Below are 17,288 nucleotides of genomic sequence, written 5' to 3' on the forward strand. Positions count from 1 at the left end.
GAGTCGCCCTGCCACCGGGAAGAAACAAGCGCAGCATTGCCGGGTTTCCTTTTTTTTTTCGGTAACGACTTTTCACGCCATGGAATGATCGGCTCGCATAGACAGGATATAGACCGGTTTCCCTATTATGCTTCTCCGCCAAAGGCACCGTCACATGCCCACACCCAAGAGAAGGCTCACTGCCTATCCACGTCTGCCACAGCTACCCACACCAATCTACAGACGCCATGTATTACAACCTCGCCTGCATTGTCGTCGTCAGCATCATCAGCGTCGTCATTTGATTATATTTTCTTCCCGTCACGTTCCAGCATAGACCAAAAGGGGGCAGCGCTGGCGGCCAACATGCAGGAGAGAGCTTTTGAAGTTTTTTATTTTCTATTTTGTTTGGATGTTTGAGAGGAGATACCCCCATATTGAAAGCATCTTTTGCGGTCGGAGTACGAGTCAGACCCGAGGGAAAGGGGAGCCTGTTTGATGATAATCTTCCACCAATTCTTTCTTCCCGACCTGTATTACTATCCCACCTCATCCAATCTCGCCGAATCACACGCGCAATATCATCAGTCAGAGATCCTCCCCCCTCCCCTCCCTGGGGTGGGCACGGCGTTGGTCAGAACCGGAAAAGAAGAGATGGAGAGAGATGAAAGGAGAAGAGATCCTCTCCGGGCGAGCGGCAGGGAAGAGCTTCGCGGAGGGCCGCAGCTTTAATGGTAATGGCAGGTCCGTTTTGCAGGAAGGGTGGCCTGCGTGGCTGGTCCTCGTCGGTCGGCGGCGCTGTGTATATATATCTAGGGGGGCATTGTCTTTTCTCTGCCCTACCTCTCTCCCCGCCGACCGACTTGATGGACGCGATCGGCCCGCCCGATGTTGGTTGACGACCAGAATCGAAGAGCAATACTTTGCGATAGTAATTCAAAATTATCTTCGAACAACCTGTACCCCTGGATCTGGACTGTGATGATTCGAATTTGCTGTACTAAGAGTAGCCCGCGTCTGCCAGAGATCTCGCGATAGCGTACCATACTGTGTCCATCTAATTTGAGGTTGTCGACAACACAAACATGAAGGACCGACTATCACTCCTTCCTGGGCAGCATCAACTATAGAAGCCCGGTCACCTCTGGAGCGGGATGGCTGGATCCGCCCAGTAGGAGTCTTACCAAACACTCTCTGGCCATCATGGACAACTGGCGGATTAGACCGCCAGTATAGGTGGCCGAGGTTGGGCCTTATCCAGAGGTATCTGGCAAGCAGGAGAGGTGAGACTCGTTCGGTGTGTTCGCACCTCCGAACAAGGTAGGCGTCCTTGCTCTGCATCCCCTACGCCTGTCCTGCGAAGTTGGTCGCCTTCCGAACGGGTCCTCCCGTGTCTTTGAATTTTTTACCCACGTATTGTCTTTCAAGAAGGCATTCATGATTTGACGTGGCCCTTTATCCCCATTGATCGATCCATCACACAATCGGCCTTTGACGAGTACTCGTTCTGCCCGAAGCTCTCCCGCGTACAGTCCTAACTGTGCAGTCCTCAGCCCATTGTCTCCATTCTCCCGAGACGGGCGCAACCACGGACAAGCCATTCGGTGACAATGGTTGTATCTCCATCAAGGTGAAAGGAGCCCCTTTGCTCCTGGGCACAAATACCATCGATAGGTGCAACGATGATGAGCACATAAAAACACAGGCAAGCAGCAGCATGTTACAGCCCAATCCCCTCAATAACCCATAGTTGAGGAACCAGAGGCAGCCGGACACTCCGAAAAAGCACACACACAGTTCCAAAAAAAAAAAAAAAAAAAAAAAAAAAAAAAAGGTGAGTATAGTAGTCCAGCTTCCCCAGGTTCGTATCCTCGACGATGTCCTCCTCCAACACCACAGCCTACACAACCCCCGTCCCCTCCCGGTCCCCATCCCCGGCCGCCTCCCTCGACGACATCGAGGCCTACAGGCCCCTCTTCAGGCGGCGCAGGCCCCCAATCTCCAAACCCCCCGTCCCTTGCTTGTGCTGTGCCATCAAAGGGATGCACTGCGTCTACTACAAGGGCGAGGTGCGCTGCCAGCGCTGCGAGCGCAACGGCGAGGAGTTCTGCATCTACCAGCGGCAGGACCTTACCCGCCCCGAGTCGCCCATGACGCAGGAGCAGCTCGAGCAGCGAGAGGAGGAGAGCAGGAGCGCGCCCCCTCCGCGCCACCTGTGGCTCCCGCACCGTGCCCCGCCCCAGCCCGAGCCACTGCAGTGCATGGTCTACAGCCTGGACCCGGAGCTGTCGCGGGACAGGAGGCGGCTGCTGGGGGTCGCGACGCAGATGCTGCAGGACGCCGAAGGGTCGACGTACGTGCACGGGACGCCGCTGGGTGATGCCCAGGTGAGGGGCTTTGCCTTGCCGTCCTGGCACGGCAACGACTGCGACGACAACAAGGCGGACCCGGAGTACCGCGTGCGCACGCACGCGCACTTCTTCGAGCGCCTCGGCGAGGAGAACAAGGCGGCGGCGGCGCAGAGGTCGCGGCGGCTGGGCTTGGAGAGGCGCAGGGTGCGGGAAGAGAAAGCTGACTGCCAGAGGCTGAAGAGGGAGATGGAGAAGGAGGAGACGGAGGCGGAGGGAGAGGCGGAGGGATCCGGGTAGCAGGAGGGCTGAGCGAGTGCTTCGTCCTCTTTACGGTAAGGTTGCTTTCTTCTGGTTTTCTATCTGTTTTCCCCTTTCTGCTTATTACGGGCGCGGGTTATCTTTATTGGCGTTCAGACCTGGATATCACGTGCCTGGTGCATTTGTTCAATAATAATCTACATTATTTGGATTTATTTCTACAGAACTCGTGGTATTATCTCTGTGATACTGTAATGCAATAGTTCAAACGAACAGGTGTTGTTGTTCTTAAATCACTCCTGGGGTCTTCCGGGACAGTAGAGCAGGTCAAAGATCAATCTGCTCTTGTGCTTGGTCTTTGACCTGCTCTTGTGCTATCACCCAACATATATCTTGTTTCTCTTCCCTTCAGCACAGAGAATGACCCCATAGCGAAGAAGGATATAAAGACACAACATCAGCTTGCGCGTGTGTTGTGTAAGTCAACAAGGAAACCAAGCCACATCTCCCAAAGTTGGCAAATATTCTCCATGCTTCCCATAATCTAAACACCGTGATCGAGCCTAGACACGGCGTCTAGCACTCTTCTCCAGCGATCCACTCCTCTCACAAGGGACGAACACCTTTGCCGCCAGGAGGCAGGCAGCCAGCGCTGTGGCAAACACGGAAAGGTCAAGTTCCGCATCGCAGCATATCGAAAATTGGGTAGACCGACGACAATGGCACGCAGAGTGATACACCGACCGCAACACGCCCAACGGAGACAGCGACACAGTACGCGTCGGGAGCCTGAATCATGCAGAGCACAGCACAGCACAGCACCGCAGAGTACAAACAGGTCATTGATTCCCACCACGCTGTTATCAGCACCAAATGTTCGAGCATCTGCAGCTTCGAGCGCAGGTATCATACGCTTCTCCGGAGCCTTGCCCGGCCCTTCTGATATAATCCAAAGACTGTCCTGACCTGCCTTCCGTGCTTATTTTTTAACCTCGTCCACCCAACTTGGAAGAGTATCCAAACCGCCGAGCCCCCCCCCCCCCAACCAAGCCGCCTACTTCCATCCCAACTGCAGACACCCGTCTGGCACTCCGAACCTGACAGGGCAAAATTGTTTGATCGTTCGCCGTTGGAACTCCAATGTCCACCCGCAGCGATACCCTCCTTCCTCCGGCCCGGTCCTTTGTTCATTTTGCTGTTGCTGGCTATGGCCCCGAGTGTTGGGGACCTCTGCTTCCGCGCCAAAACTTCATGTTGCGCGTTGCCTGGTTGCGGCCGGAGGGTTCGTAGTACGAGTCCTTGTAGCACCCCAACCCAAATCAGGCGGGAAACGAGGCAACAGGCACAAGTGTAGTGCACCAGCAATCCGCGATCTCCCAACTTGGGTCTTCCATGCCCACTCCACGCAATTGGACCCAACCTCGGGGCGAAGTGGACGCCGCTGAGTGGTGGCAGTCCCCGGTCAGGGCGACAGCACATACTTGCGTGGCGCACAAGACCGGCGCAACGCGGCGCACGCTGGGCTTTTTCGTGCGATCCGTCGGATGGTGTCGTCATTGCACAGCCTAGCGGTCGGGTGAAAGGCTCGCCATGAGGCTCCCGTCTTTCGTCCGGTTGGCTGTGCGCTCAGAGGAAGCCAGACTCGGCCAGAACCCTACATTACAGGCGAATCAAGTAAGCCAATGAACTGTTGAAAACCAGTTTGGGGGCAGTGGATGGAAGGTGTAATGGTGGCGCAAGATTGGGTCGTAGTACTGAAACGGCTGGCTTCAGGAGCCACCCGCCCAGGGCCATGCGTCCACAGGTTATTTGCTGCTCCCGCGTTTCCACATACCTGACAATTTTTTCGTCCTCCCTCTCGCGTGGTTCTATCAGCAGACTCTTGTCGTACATCTCATGCACGTCTCCGGCGGCTTGCATGTTGCTCAAAATGTAGTCTTGTAACTCTGTAACGGGCTGGAGGGAGTACGGCACATTTTGATACTGCTGGATGTCGCGAATCACGTCGGCCGTCTTTGCCCTCTTGGCGAAGTTGATGAGTGTAGTCTTCTTGATGATGGAAGGAATACCGTCTTCAATGAAGGTCAAATCCGTCAAGTAGACACCTTAGACTTTGTTAGCATCGATATCTGTGACAACCGTGGAGGTTTTCATTTTGCAAACTTACCGAAGAAAGGAATGCAAGGGGGATTTGCCATATGCAGACTCTCTCTGTACTCGGCAAAGTTCTTGGTGCTAAGCATCAACTTCCGCAGCGCTTCGAGCGCAGCCTGAGACTTTTGAGGGACCTGATCCCAAGTCCTCTTGAGACGAGCGATAGGTGCAGTACCAAGTGCTGAGATGATGGACGTGATGGTGGAGAAGTTGTTCAGCTGCCGACATTTCTGTATACCTGATTAGCAATTATCTTCACGGCAGGGGTGGTTCGGGTGCACATACGTCGGCGACCGAAACGAAGTGTTTGATGACAACCACACGCTTCTTAACATCGGACTGGGCCAAGATCATCTCAGCTACCCAGTTAGTCATTTGGTTCGAGTGGTCAATAAGCGCCTTGATGTTCGGGGCCGGGGGCGGCTGCCCCTCGACCGTCTTCTTCTGGAATCGCTTGTTGAGGCATTCCGTGGGTTTGATCTTGCCATATAGCCGCGACTCAATGATTGTGAGCTGGCGCGCAAACTCGGTGGGATCGATGTCAAGGAACTTGAGTTTCTTCATGTTCTTGGGCATAATGGGCGCGGGAGTTGGCTGACTTTGCGTCTGGATCAGCCTCCTGCCAACATCCTTGCCACTCAGTCGTTGGTCGAGAACAGCCATCAGAGGTGCTGAACCAGGAGTCTCTGTTGACTTGACCGTGTCCCTTGCAAAGTTGTATACGTCACGTATCAAGGTCTTCGTGTCCTCTTCTTGGTTGTCCTCCATCCAGAAAGTCTCAAACCAGTTCTTGAGGATGTTGACGACTCGGAAACGGATTGGACTCTGTTTCCTCTCCCGCCAGTTCTCAAAGTCGGATGGCGACAGTCCCTCGGGAGGCTGAATACCGAATCTGTGTACTAGTAGCTCAAAGAGTTCCCGAGCAGTTGTGAAGGATCGGTAAGTGAGAAGGAAGGTGTTGTTGAAGTTTGAGTCGAGCTTGTCGTGTCGGGTGAGCTGCTCCGCCAGGGCCATCAGGGAACCTCCCCTAATTGTGGGTGGTGTCATCTTGTAGTCCCATGCAAGCTCATGTTCGTACTCCAGTCGTAAGTAATCTGGAGTCTCATCCATTGCCGTCTGTTGCGGGGATCTTCTCCGAAGATCTTCTTGACCTTGGAGTAGGTTCCGGCACCCCTAGCCAGGTTATTCGCGATGTTGGAGTCGCCTTCGGTATACGATTGAGAAGTCATCAGAGGTGGCCTTGTTACCGCGCGTGAGTCTGTCCGGCCATGCGCCCCATAAGCCATTGTCTCTCCTCGAGTCAGCTGCTGTCGCTGAAGCTGTTCCTCTCTGGCACGGGTTTCTGCTTGCTGCTGAAGGTTGATCTGGACTTGCTCCGACAACAATTGCAAAGAGAACCCGATGTGGGACGAATTTGTCTCAAGAGCTCGGGCGCACTGCCTGACATACTCGAGTCTGTTCTCCAATGACTCCCCGCGGACCTCGGACCATTCATCGGCAAGCGGTCCTGCAACAGACTGGCAGCCCAGGATCAAGTCGGATATGTTGTCGTAGAGGCTTTGCTTGTTGATGCTGAAATCAGTAAGTTGAGGGGTCTGAAAGCTGTTCTCCAGCGAGGAGAGGTCGATGGATTCGATCATGGCTATCCAAGGCTTGAAGTTCTCAATCACTTTGCCTCCAGCGGCGCAGACATTGTTACTAACAATCTCGTGCTTGAACGGGGTGACGATCTTGTCTGGTATCACTAGCTGCTTGTCCAGCTCGCGGATCCCGGAGACCAGCATGCGCTTGAGTTCGTCCAGTCGTTCCAGGAGTTTGCCGTCGAGAAGCGCAGTCGGCTCTACCACGCCTTCCTCGTCCTCGAGGAAATTTGATGTGATGGGGTCGCGAGGGCCCAAACCGTTATTCTGCCAGCTGCCTCCAGTCGTGCTCCCTATCACAAACCCGGGGAACAGTCGGGGAATCTCTTCTCCTCTCTGCTGCCTTGCGACCTCCACGTAAGAGAATACGCCAAGCAACACCCCGTCAGCTTCTTGTAGACACTTTGGACCGGACTCGGGGGCCGGGAAATCGCTAGCGGCAATGTGGGACGAGACGACAAGCTTGGAGAATTTGGACATCATGTCCCTGAAGTGGGGGTAGAGCGCTTTGTTTGTTGAGATGATTGAAGGTTGGCCGGAGTGGTTGTCTGTAGTACCAGAGCCGGCTGCCAAGAGGAGCCGCAGATGATCTGAGATGTCTTCCGCCCGAGCTACGTATTCTGACTTGTTGCCATTGTTGATCGCCTCGCGGTAGCGGTCGATCGCCTTCTTCATGTTGGAGACCAGTCGGCTCCAAGTAAGCGGCGGCGTCTGTCCATCATCAAAGAAAGAGCGTGGGATGGTCGCGGCTGTAGGGAGGTTGAACGTTGCCCCGGCAGTGAAAGTCGGGGCCGAGTCCGTCGTCCGCGTTCCGGCTGGAGCTCCGTTACCTTTACCGAATGAGTATTGGCCGTGTATTGAGTCCAGCGATGGCGCGGGGGATATGCCATCCTTGCTCATCGAACGTCGATTCCTAGCCTATAAGTTGATACTGGTAAGCCGGCGTCCCTACTTTCGGACCAGAACGATATATAGGGTGGCGTTGTGGGTTCTCTTACCATGCGGCCAAACATGAGGTTCTCGCCCTCAAGTTCGGACGCGGAGGTTGCCTCGGAATCCTCGTCCTCATCCTGCGTCAGACCCCTGGCCATCATCTCCGGAGGTGGCCTTGTCCTATCGGGCATGTTGACGTTCATTCGGTCTCGTGGCCCAGTCTCGGTAGCAGACGACGGCGATTCCAAGGGCAACTCCGAGCTGCTCTCCCCTGTCATGGTGTTGTAGTAGAAAAGGCGGCCGTCAGGGGTGGCCTGCGGGATCCAGTAGTCTGCCTTGGACCTGTCGCCTGCACTCGTGCCTTCCAGCGGCAGTTCCTCCAGCTCTGACATGTCGGCCTCATCATTGTCGTCGTATGGATCCTCGTCGATGTCTTCTTCTACCGGTTCGCCAAAGGCGTTGTCTTGTTGCTCGGAGTCGGGAAGGTCGTCGGGGCTCGTGATGATCTGGCAGTAGTTGCTCGGGAACCAGCCTCGGACGCCATTGATGACGCCGTCCCACCAGCCGCTTTCCAACTGAGTGATGACCTGTATGACATCGCCCTCGTGGAAGCTGAGGCTCGTCCTGTCGTCGGCCTCGTAGTCGTAGAGGGCACGGACGTACATGGCACCCGGAGGTGCCGTGCCCACGATTCCGTTCATGGGGTAGGGCTGGAAGGAGTAGGTTGTTTTGGATTTGTTGCGATCGTGCGTCGACCAACGCCTGGCCGGTCGAGTGGTTGGATGGTGTGGTGTCAAGGTCGAAGCCGTCGGTCGCAGGCTGACCGCGTGTAGCGTAGGAGTTGTTCTGCTGACCCTGAGATAGTGCGGAGACTGCGGTCTGCGTCATAAGCATCGTGGCAATGGCCAGCCTGTCTGAGATGCGCTGAGACCTAGATGTGAGCCATCAAGCCGGGAGACCTTTGTAACTTGGGGGTTTCGTAGATAGGGCGGCCGTTGCAAGGAAGGCAGGATACGAGGGGAGATCGAGTCGAGCCGAGCGGGGCGGGGGAGGCGTCGTGGGATGCAAGTTCCGCGGCGTTGAAGGTCTTGCGAGGGAGGCGGCGGGCTGTGTCCTCGACAGACGATGGAGTGGTTCCGCTCTTGTCTGCTAGGGTCGGTTGCTGGAGACTCGGTGATTGAGGTCGAGCGGTTGACGCGCGAGAAGCGGATGTGAGTGGCCAGAGCTTTGTTCAGCGGGCGGGTAAGGAAATAGGCGATGAGTGGTACAATTCGCCAGACGGATCTCGGGTGCTCTCGTCTAGTCCAGTGCGGTCCAAGGTCTATCAGAGCTAAGGTAGGGCCTGTCCTGTCCCTGTCGAGCTGGGTTGGGTGAGGCGAGAGACAGACACAAAAAGGGGAGCCGGAGTGGAGGGGGAATGGGAACGAAGCGCCCGTTTATGTTTGGCAGGGAGCCCGTGTCGACAGGAGGCTGAGGTGAGGCGAGGTGAGGAATAGGAAAGCCGGAGGAGTGCGTGCGAGCGGTTGGGATGGAAGTCTCGTGTGTCCGGAGCAGAAGCAGAACAGGAACGGGAACCGGAGAGAACAAGAGTAGGGCGTCGTCCACTGTTGGGCACGGCGGTGCTATGTCTCAGCAAGTCTGCTCGCGTCAATCGATCTATCTGATCTGGGATGGGGCCAAGTCCAGAGTTCCAGAAGTGCAGACAGAGGTCCCAGTGCTCTCCTCGCCTGGAGATGCAGCAGTCCCAGTCGACAACGGTTGGTTGATCCGAGGGATTTTGCTTTCAGGGGGCTCTGGGCCAGAGGGACGGGCGGAAAAGCAGCAGCGGGCTGGGCCAGGGGGGCGGGTGGCCTCGAGCTGAGAGAGCGGGGTGCAGGTGCAGGCCTGAGGTGCAAGGGTGCAGGGAGCTGGGAGCTGGGTGCAGGGAGCAGGCAAGGTGCAGGGCAGAGGAGCTGCAGTAAAATACGCAGTAACACATTCCTCGCCTTGCATACTTCAAGGTTGTACATGCGGTGCCTACTGCTAGCACCGTGGGAGAGCTGCAGCAGTGGTAAGGAGACCTGGCGGCCTGGGAGGGAGTTAGTGCACACAGAGAGAGAGAGAGTCAGGTGGGGAAGACGGTGCCCACTGCCCGGTCTGTCATGCCAGGGTGGGGTCTTCCTTCGATCCAGAGACTACTGTACTACAGGACAATGCCCCGTGCTTGCTGCATAGTATATGTACCATACATAGGACTCCGTAGATAGATGCAAACATATCTATCGTGCACAGTATCTTGTGTGTGAGCAACGGACTATTCATTCCAGTGACAAGCCGGCCAGATTGCGTAGTAAGCAAAGCAGAGCAGAGCATAGGATAGAAAAGCACAGCACAACCCTGTACACTTTTCCCTCGCCTTATTACAGCACCCAGATCTGCATGCCACCAGCGCCGTTTCCAACCTGACACTTGCCCGCCTGTCCGCCTGGGCGGTGTTCCCTGTCGCTGAGGTTGCAATCCTTGGAATTTACCCGAGTGAGTTACCCTGGGATGGGGAATTTGGAGGAGGGGAAACTCGCATCTGCCCAGCAAAACGTGGAGATGCCCAGGCGGTGCTATGCGCAGGCAATATCCTTCCTGCCGGGCAAGAAGGGTCCTCGTTCCAGTTCAAGGCCCGGGTCCGGGTCCAGGCCTAGTCCAGGCCCAGGCCTCAGGGCAGAGAGAAGGCAGAGCCAGAGCCAGAGCCAGAGCCAGAGCCAGAGCCAGAGCCAGCTCGAGTATGAAGAGCATCAGGATCCAAGACAGCATTGGACTCCACAGAGCATCTACCGGGCGGTACGTGTGGACGGCAGCCACAATGATAACATACATCGACAGATCCTCATCAACCTCAGACGCTTGGGCCATCAGATCAAACCTGCCAAATCCTGGTTGCCGCTTCTCGAACGCATGTTGATCGAGGGTTTGCATTGTCCCGACACTGAGACCCCTGGCACTGGCCTGGCATTTGCCCGCCCTAGATCCTGGCCGCGCCAAACAACGGGAGTGGGAAACGAGCAACTAACTCTCTACCTCTGCTACCTCTTTCGAGCCTCACTCCTGCCCCCGCTGCCGCCGTCAGACACGGGTGCAATCTCCCACGGTACCTAGGCGGGCAGAAATCCCCTTACAGACGGGCCGTTCTCCCAGTCTCGGCTCCCAATTGCAGTCCCAGGCCAGCCAGTCAGTCCAGCCAAAGCTTTGAAGCATATGCATGTACGTACGCACGGCACACGCCCCTTCGGCTGCAATATCTGCCAGACACATATACGCTGCTGCGTCCGACGGGTTACAGCCCATGTCACGGCACGGCAGCGAAGCACCACGCCTCGGTATTTCGTGCTTACACGCCTGTCTCCACACACGTGGGAAATCTGGTTGCGAGCACGCCAACTCCTACTGCTCGGCCCGTCTCACGCTGATGCTGACACCCACGCTGACGCCCACGCTCACCGAGCCGGGTTCCCTGCCCTGCCCAGTCCTTCCAGGCGCCTATCGCGTGCACAAATTGTCCTGCCGATGAGGATACCGCTTCCAGGCCCCAACTGCCCACCGCGAGACCGTTGATCCTCACATAGGTACAGCACATCAACATGCCATCCCGACGGGCTGGGCGAGTCAGCACAAGCTCGTGCCTGCGGATCGGGCTTAACCATCGGACCCATCCCCTGCCAAAGTCTCGCTTCGATGGAGCTCCGCATACTACCAGTCAGCCAGTCGACACTGCCCATACTACCACCCCCCGGACATGAGGGCTCAAGGGTGCTGGTGGTGGTGTGCCCGCGTGGTATCGGCGGTGGGCCCACTATTCCCAGGTAACGGTAGCGGTCGCCGCCGGGCTGAGAATCTGATAAATAGATTTCACACCCACCCTCTCCCGCGTATCATCACTACAGACTGAGATAACGCATCACAAGGTAAATTGGCCCCGGCTCTCACCGGTGTGGGGTGGTTTCATTTCCACAAATGCCTCCCAGACCTACCCTAACAGGCCCCCCGCAGCGTCGTGGTGATGGCACCTTGCGGCAGATCACTGTCTTCTTTTGATGAACGGCGACCACAAGGCCGGTAAGTTTGATGGCTGGTGTCAGACTCGCATTGGACAAGTCTCCCATGACAGAGTTTCCATGGCGCGGCGACTACCAGTGGGCTGGCCCCAACGTCAACGATTAGCGACTCTGGTAGTTCCTGTTGGGAACCCTCCGACAGCAATAACACACGGCAGGATTCCATCGTGGGTCAGCAGGGTTTCCAGGGGCCCTCACAGCCCTCGACGGTTCCTAAACTTTCTAGAACAAAAGTACACCCGGCGATCCACCTCTGAGATCCTTGGGCGAGACCACCCCTGCGCGCCATACCCTCTATGGTATCCATATTCGACATTGGATTTGCCCATATCTCTAACGAGGAATATGATTTCATACTAGAAACCTAGAGTTCGACGCTTCGGCAGTTACCTCCTCTCTAGTATATGTCGCCTCACTTTCGATGTCAGGGATTCTGCAAGACAGGCAGGTAGTTGCGACCACTGTCGCGTCCGGCATGGACACTGATACAGCTCAACCAGAGTAAGGGTGAGCCCCAGGCTCACGGAGTTCAGTGTCCGCAGCGGAGCAACGAGCTTTTCGTGTGACCCAACAATAAATAATTTGGCACAGAAAGGCATCATCTCAACCCGTACATCCCACACTGATCCCTCATTCCCACAACATAGCACGCGAGAGAACTCCTTCCCTTTTCAGCCAGCTCCTGAAGGTCTAAACCGGACCGTTGGGAAATAACGCCGCGGCGTGCCCAGGGCACAGCAGCGCATCGCCCGCCCTCGTGGATCCCACAGGCCAGGCACGATGGGCGATCTCGAAACTAACCCCCACGGTCTGTCATGCATTGGGAGTGCCACTTTTTTGACGGACGCAAGGCCGGCGTGGGTTGCCCTGGCCCACATGGGAAAGAGGCAGGGCCAGACATGCTATCTCAGGAGGGGGCAGCCGAAGTCACGGTCGTCGCGGTCGTCCGAGAAAGGAAGGTCAAGGTCCCCACGTCAAACGCCCGACATGACTGAAGAAGTAATAGGAAACATGGCAATACAACGGGGGTCCCATCTGGGCGAGATCCACTTGCATGTGAACCTCGTGTGAGTCGACAGGCCCTGAGGAGCCTCATGTCAGTCAGTTCCTTGGTTATTCTGTTAAATCTTGCTGCCGGGGAGAAGGAGTTGGTTTATTGTTTATGCAAGATTCTCGCACAACCCTCAAGGTCCGTCGGTGTAGATCGGTGAAGCACAAGAGCAGGCAGCCAGATCCCTTCACAAGAGACCGCCACTGCCGTCGTAGATCTGTCACGGCAGTCAAGCGAAGTAGCAACCAGCATGGTTTCCCCGGCCTTGGTGACGGCCGCTGGGCTCGACACGGCGCGGTATCTGCCTTTGTTTTCTCTCCGTTGTCGGCTCAATCGCGACAGAAAAGTGGTGTATATTGTAGACGTTACCTACAATGCCCTGCCCATCGTGGGTATAAGCCGATGAATTTGCGCCGTTCCAAGTTTTGTCTTCGAACCCACGTGCCCTTCATGTTCTGTCGTCCCAACCATCGTGTAAGCCCGAGGGTGAGGATATCGGTGTAGCTACGTTGTGGACCGGGAAAGTTCTGCCACTCTTCCTTTCAGCCGACCGGCTTGAGGCCTGGACGGCCGCTTCAGACGTGAAGATCTGCTCGAGATCATCTCCGACGTGTCATCCCAGCGTGACCCGGCGGTCGGTCACAATACGAGTTCCTCTGAAACGAGAAGGGACAAGATACTCGCGAGGAGACAGTCGGAAACGCGAATGAACCAAACCTGTTTGTGCTCTAATGAAAGGGACCACTCGATCCGAATCCTCGCAGGTTTCTGGCCGATGTGTCGCCCCCGAGGTGTGAGAGGTACCTCATCGCTCGCAGTCTCTGGGTCCCATTCTTTCAAGGCCGGGCCTTTCGCTAGTGGTGCCGTTTAGACAGACGTCCCAGAGCTGAGTGAAGCCAGCCAGTATCGTCTCCGTCATTTTCCTCTAAACGTGAACCAAGTCTTGAAAATAGCATCCTGAATCCATCCGTGTCTGGTACGGAAGACCCAGAGTCCGTTGGACTGGCAAAGAAAGCCTCTGTATTTCCCAGAAGTGAGTAAATATTTATCTGCTCAGGATAACGAAGAATTCTGGTTGTAAATATTACCACCCGGAAAGCTCAACGGCCCTGAGAGCTGTGTAAATGCTGATATGCAACTCCACCAGTGGACGTGAAGGCCTCTCGTGATGGCATCACGAAATAGACCATCAAGCAGACATAGTGCCCAAGATCGTTGCCAGGTTGAAAGTGACACCCTTCCCAGGTTGAGAGTGATACACATAATTCTACATGTTCAGCGGAGCAAGGTGGCGGAACATATAGTGACTCGGTAGAGCTCACCGTCCTGGTTTTAGGGCACCACCATCCTGACGTCTTTCTCGCCTCATCACTTCAATCATCGAAGTCTGCTCGTCAGCATGGCGCTCTCTCAGCTGTCAGAGCCTCGTCTCTCATCAAATCTTTCCCAAGTAGTCTCTCACGACTCTCGTGCTCCCCGGCCTCCAAGCCAGCAGCGTCCCTGACCACAGCACCCAGCTTGCCCCCGAGCAGTCGATCCAGGAAGACACCGTCGCCGCCAGGAACATAGACGTTTTCGACAAGGGCCCATTCTCGATCATCGTGTCAGTTCTGTCCGCCACCACAAGGCAGCAGTAGTCAGCCGGGCTCCTCGAAGGCAGACCTCCCTGCTGTTACCGCGGCGGCGACATCTCAGCCAGCAAATATCCAGGCAGTGGTCAACGGGCAGACAGAACCAGAGCGATGGCCGTCAAGCCCTTTGGCCAGCAACACCCTCAGCGGCCCGAAAAGGCACCGGTCCGCTGTTAGGATACTGAGACGTCCTCAACGCCTGCACTGCATACTGATTTCCCGTCCCAACGGTAACCGGCTCAGAACGAGCGTATGGTAACTCCGTGCTGGTCGTGAATATATCAATTGGAGCGCTGTCGTGAGTTACTAGATGGACAGCCGTTCCAAGATTTTCTGCATATCATGTGAACATTGAAGGACGAAGCATATATACTGTAGAAATGCACGAGCTCCTCGAGCTGCGCTCCTCAGGATACGAGGGACGGACAGAGACTCATATAGGGTCACAAACTGAGTGCCATTATAAATCGCACTTTCAGACTGTTGCCAGCGTAACACTTGTTACAGTAACGTTATCCGTTCTCACCAACACAGACCGCAAAGACTCGGGACTTGCCGAGTATCTTCCCTAGAGATAATCGAGGTGTGCATCCTGTGGTGCAAGAGAGGGCTCTCCCCAGGGCATCAGTCATTCGAGTCAGAACGTAATCGAAACTGATTAACCAAAAAGCAAATGTAGAGTGACGTGCATTCAAGACGAAGGAATAAAAAGCAACACACAGAGAAAAATTCGGACCAGAATAGATTAACGATCCAGGTGCCTCACAGCGTCACTTAACTGGAACGACCATGTTCTGGAATCAGGGGGAACCATCAAGACCCTTGTCAAAGACATGATTAACACGGAAACCGCAGCCACAGCCGTGCTCAAAGATTTCGTAGCCAGTCGAGTCGTGCGGTCGACGGGACCGGGGCGCCTGGGCCGCCCGATTCCGTTCCAGGTTGCTCCGTTGATCATCTCCCATCGCTCGCCGTCTAGCGATGATCTGAGGGCAGTGATCAAGACGATTTCTTGGGACGACGTCACGGATAATTCGTGTTGGCGTGACCAGAAGAGTCCAGATTTTCGAGCTAGGCCAAGAGACGAGGCTGAAATGAGAATGCGACGCCGCGGGGGATTTCGCTGATCGTCAGGGGAGCTGAGCTGCAAGGCGCAAAGGTGGAAGGCGTCATCCGGGCTGAGAGAGGCAACTATCGACATCAGCCAGCCAGGCCGCTCCAAGGGCCGGTATATAGAACAAACGGTGTAGCCTGGAAAGGACACGTCCAGTCGGTGATGCTGTCTTCGTTCCCCAATTCAAGGGCAAAAGACGGTCAACAGTCTTGTTGTTTGGCAACCGAACTTTCCTCGTTTGTTCGTTGGCCGTCGTGACAGGGTTGAGAACCCACCCACCTCTTGCATGGAATTGGGTGCTGCAGGATGAAATTGAGCGAGCAAGGGTGTCGTTTCTGGCGGCCATGTGTCAATTGCTCGGGGAAGGGGTCCGGAAGCGTGGGCGAGTCCATGCGGCAAGGCTTCCGCGGACGAGCTGGTCCCTGCTGGTTCGCGGGGCGGGCCTGGTGGGTTGGCTTTGCAAAACCCTGGGGAACCACTTGCGCAAGACGACAATGCACTGTACGGATTTGTCGATACAGTGGGCCCCACCGTTCGACGCGGTGCAGCTGCACAACCCGCGGTCGTCGACGCGCATCGGTGAGCACCTGACACGCTGATAAGCAGACCGCCATTATCGTCGCAAGTCGCCTCGCCCGCCCGTAACACAGGCCTGGGCTTTGCAATTGAGAGAGATGAGGGCTATTTGGACCAAGTACGGCCTGCGGTTGTGCTTCAGTCCTCCCGTAGCATCCTCGCTGAAACAAAGGCCTAGAGCGAGAAAAGGGGGCTGCCCCTCAGCCCGGTAGTGCTGTCCAGGATGGCAAAAGTTCAAACAGCAGTTCGAGAAATGGGAGCACCAAGACCAACCATCCCTCCAGGCCCGTGGGCGTCTGTCCATTGACGCCGGAAGCTTGAGCGAACTGGAGGAAATTATCAAATGAGGGAGGCACCTGTCTGTGCGAGAATGGCTGAGGAAATCTCTGTTCACAGTAGACGTATTGTTGGCTGACGATCAAGTCGTCATTCGTTGGTTCCCTGGACATGGCAGTAGTGGCCGGTGGCCCGCCAGACTTGAGACTTGCTGGCCTGTTCAGACAGCATTCTCATGCGAGGTGTTGGGCAATGCTACAAAGCTGTCGAGAGACTGGTGGTTTTGCAAGATCGCAAATCGCAGGCTCAGATTGTTTCCCAATTCCTCGATCAAATAGATACCCCGGAGACCAGAGACAAGAGGCGTACAGGTCATTCATCACCGCCTTTGTAACCCCGCCAGGCAGTTCATGCGCACCGAAAATTCCCACAATATCTCGCAAGCGCGAGCAGCTGCCGCGTCGGGCTGTCTCCACCAACACAAGAATGGTGGAGGGATCCACTTGTCGGGTCTGACAGCCGTGCCAGAACCGGATCTGATGGGGCAAGACTGCCTGTAATTTGGCGGGCCTCCCGAGACACGCAATTTCACGGGGTGCCTAGCCCTTGGGAGCTGTGCGTGATCCTTCGTCCGCAGCAAGACGTCAAGCAAAACCACACGTGTGGATGCAGGACGACGTCTTTGGCGACAAGAGAAAAGCGTCAACTCGAAGCACGCGGGTTGCTGGAAAGCTTGGTGCGCGTTGGTGCTCTGGATTTACTACGGGCGGCTGGACGCCGCGTGGCTCCTCGCCGTCTTCATCAAGAACACGGTGCCCGGAGTTGCAGGTCATTTGCAATAAACGATGGGTCGACCAATATTGCCAGGGTTGGCAGAGGTGTCAGGGAGGTGATTCCTGAAATAACGGGCGTTGCTAGCCCGCCTGAAAGCCCGGGATTTGTTGCAAGCAACAAGGAGCAGAGACTTCTCATGACGTTGGATTCATTTAACCTCACTGTGCCCGCGCTGACTGACGACTGACCGTTACAATCGGTCATTAGCGAGCGATCCGGGTTTATTTCGTGATGCGGCACGCTGGACCCCACAAGGCTTCCCGGGTCCCAGAGAGAAAGCTTCAAGAGGAGCGGCCGTTATTAGCTCGGCGAGCTCTTGATTCAAGTCTCCCCTCCCCCGCCAGCCCGCCCGTCAGATGGGCTGAGTGGAAATGCACCAGCTCCTTAGTAACGGCAGTCTAACGAG

At 55.8% G+C, this 17,288-nt stretch overlaps 2 protein-coding genes across 2 annotated transcripts; one reads left to right on the forward strand and one right to left on the reverse strand.

Moving 5' to 3' along the window:
- Nucleotides 1–1,856: 1,856 nt before the first annotated feature.
- Nucleotides 1,857–2,627, forward strand: INS49_006156 (uncharacterized protein; the record flags this gene model as incomplete). The annotated part of the gene is made up of 1 exon (XM_043166930.1): nt 1,857–2,627. The coding sequence occupies one exon, from the start codon at nt 1,857–1,859 to the stop codon at nt 2,625–2,627; it is 771 nt and encodes a 256-aa protein (XP_043028074.1).
- A 1,620-nt stretch (nt 2,628–4,247) lies between these two features.
- Nucleotides 4,248–8,209, reverse strand: INS49_006157 (uncharacterized protein; the record flags this gene model as incomplete). The annotated part of the gene is made up of 6 exons (XM_043166931.1): nt 4,248–4,693; nt 4,756–4,972; nt 5,028–5,764; nt 5,821–7,300; nt 7,381–8,025; nt 8,072–8,209. The coding sequence occupies 6 exons, from the start codon at nt 8,207–8,209 to the stop codon at nt 4,248–4,250; spliced, it is 3,663 nt and encodes a 1,220-aa protein (XP_043028075.1).
- Between the last annotated feature and the right edge of the window lie 9,079 nt (nt 8,210–17,288).

The sequence above is a fragment of the Diaporthe citri genome (assembly GCF_014595645.1).
Source record: "Diaporthe citri strain NFHF-8-4 chromosome Unknown scaffold_2, whole genome shotgun sequence".
Lineage (NCBI taxonomy): Eukaryota > Fungi > Ascomycota > Sordariomycetes > Diaporthales > Diaporthaceae > Diaporthe > Diaporthe citri.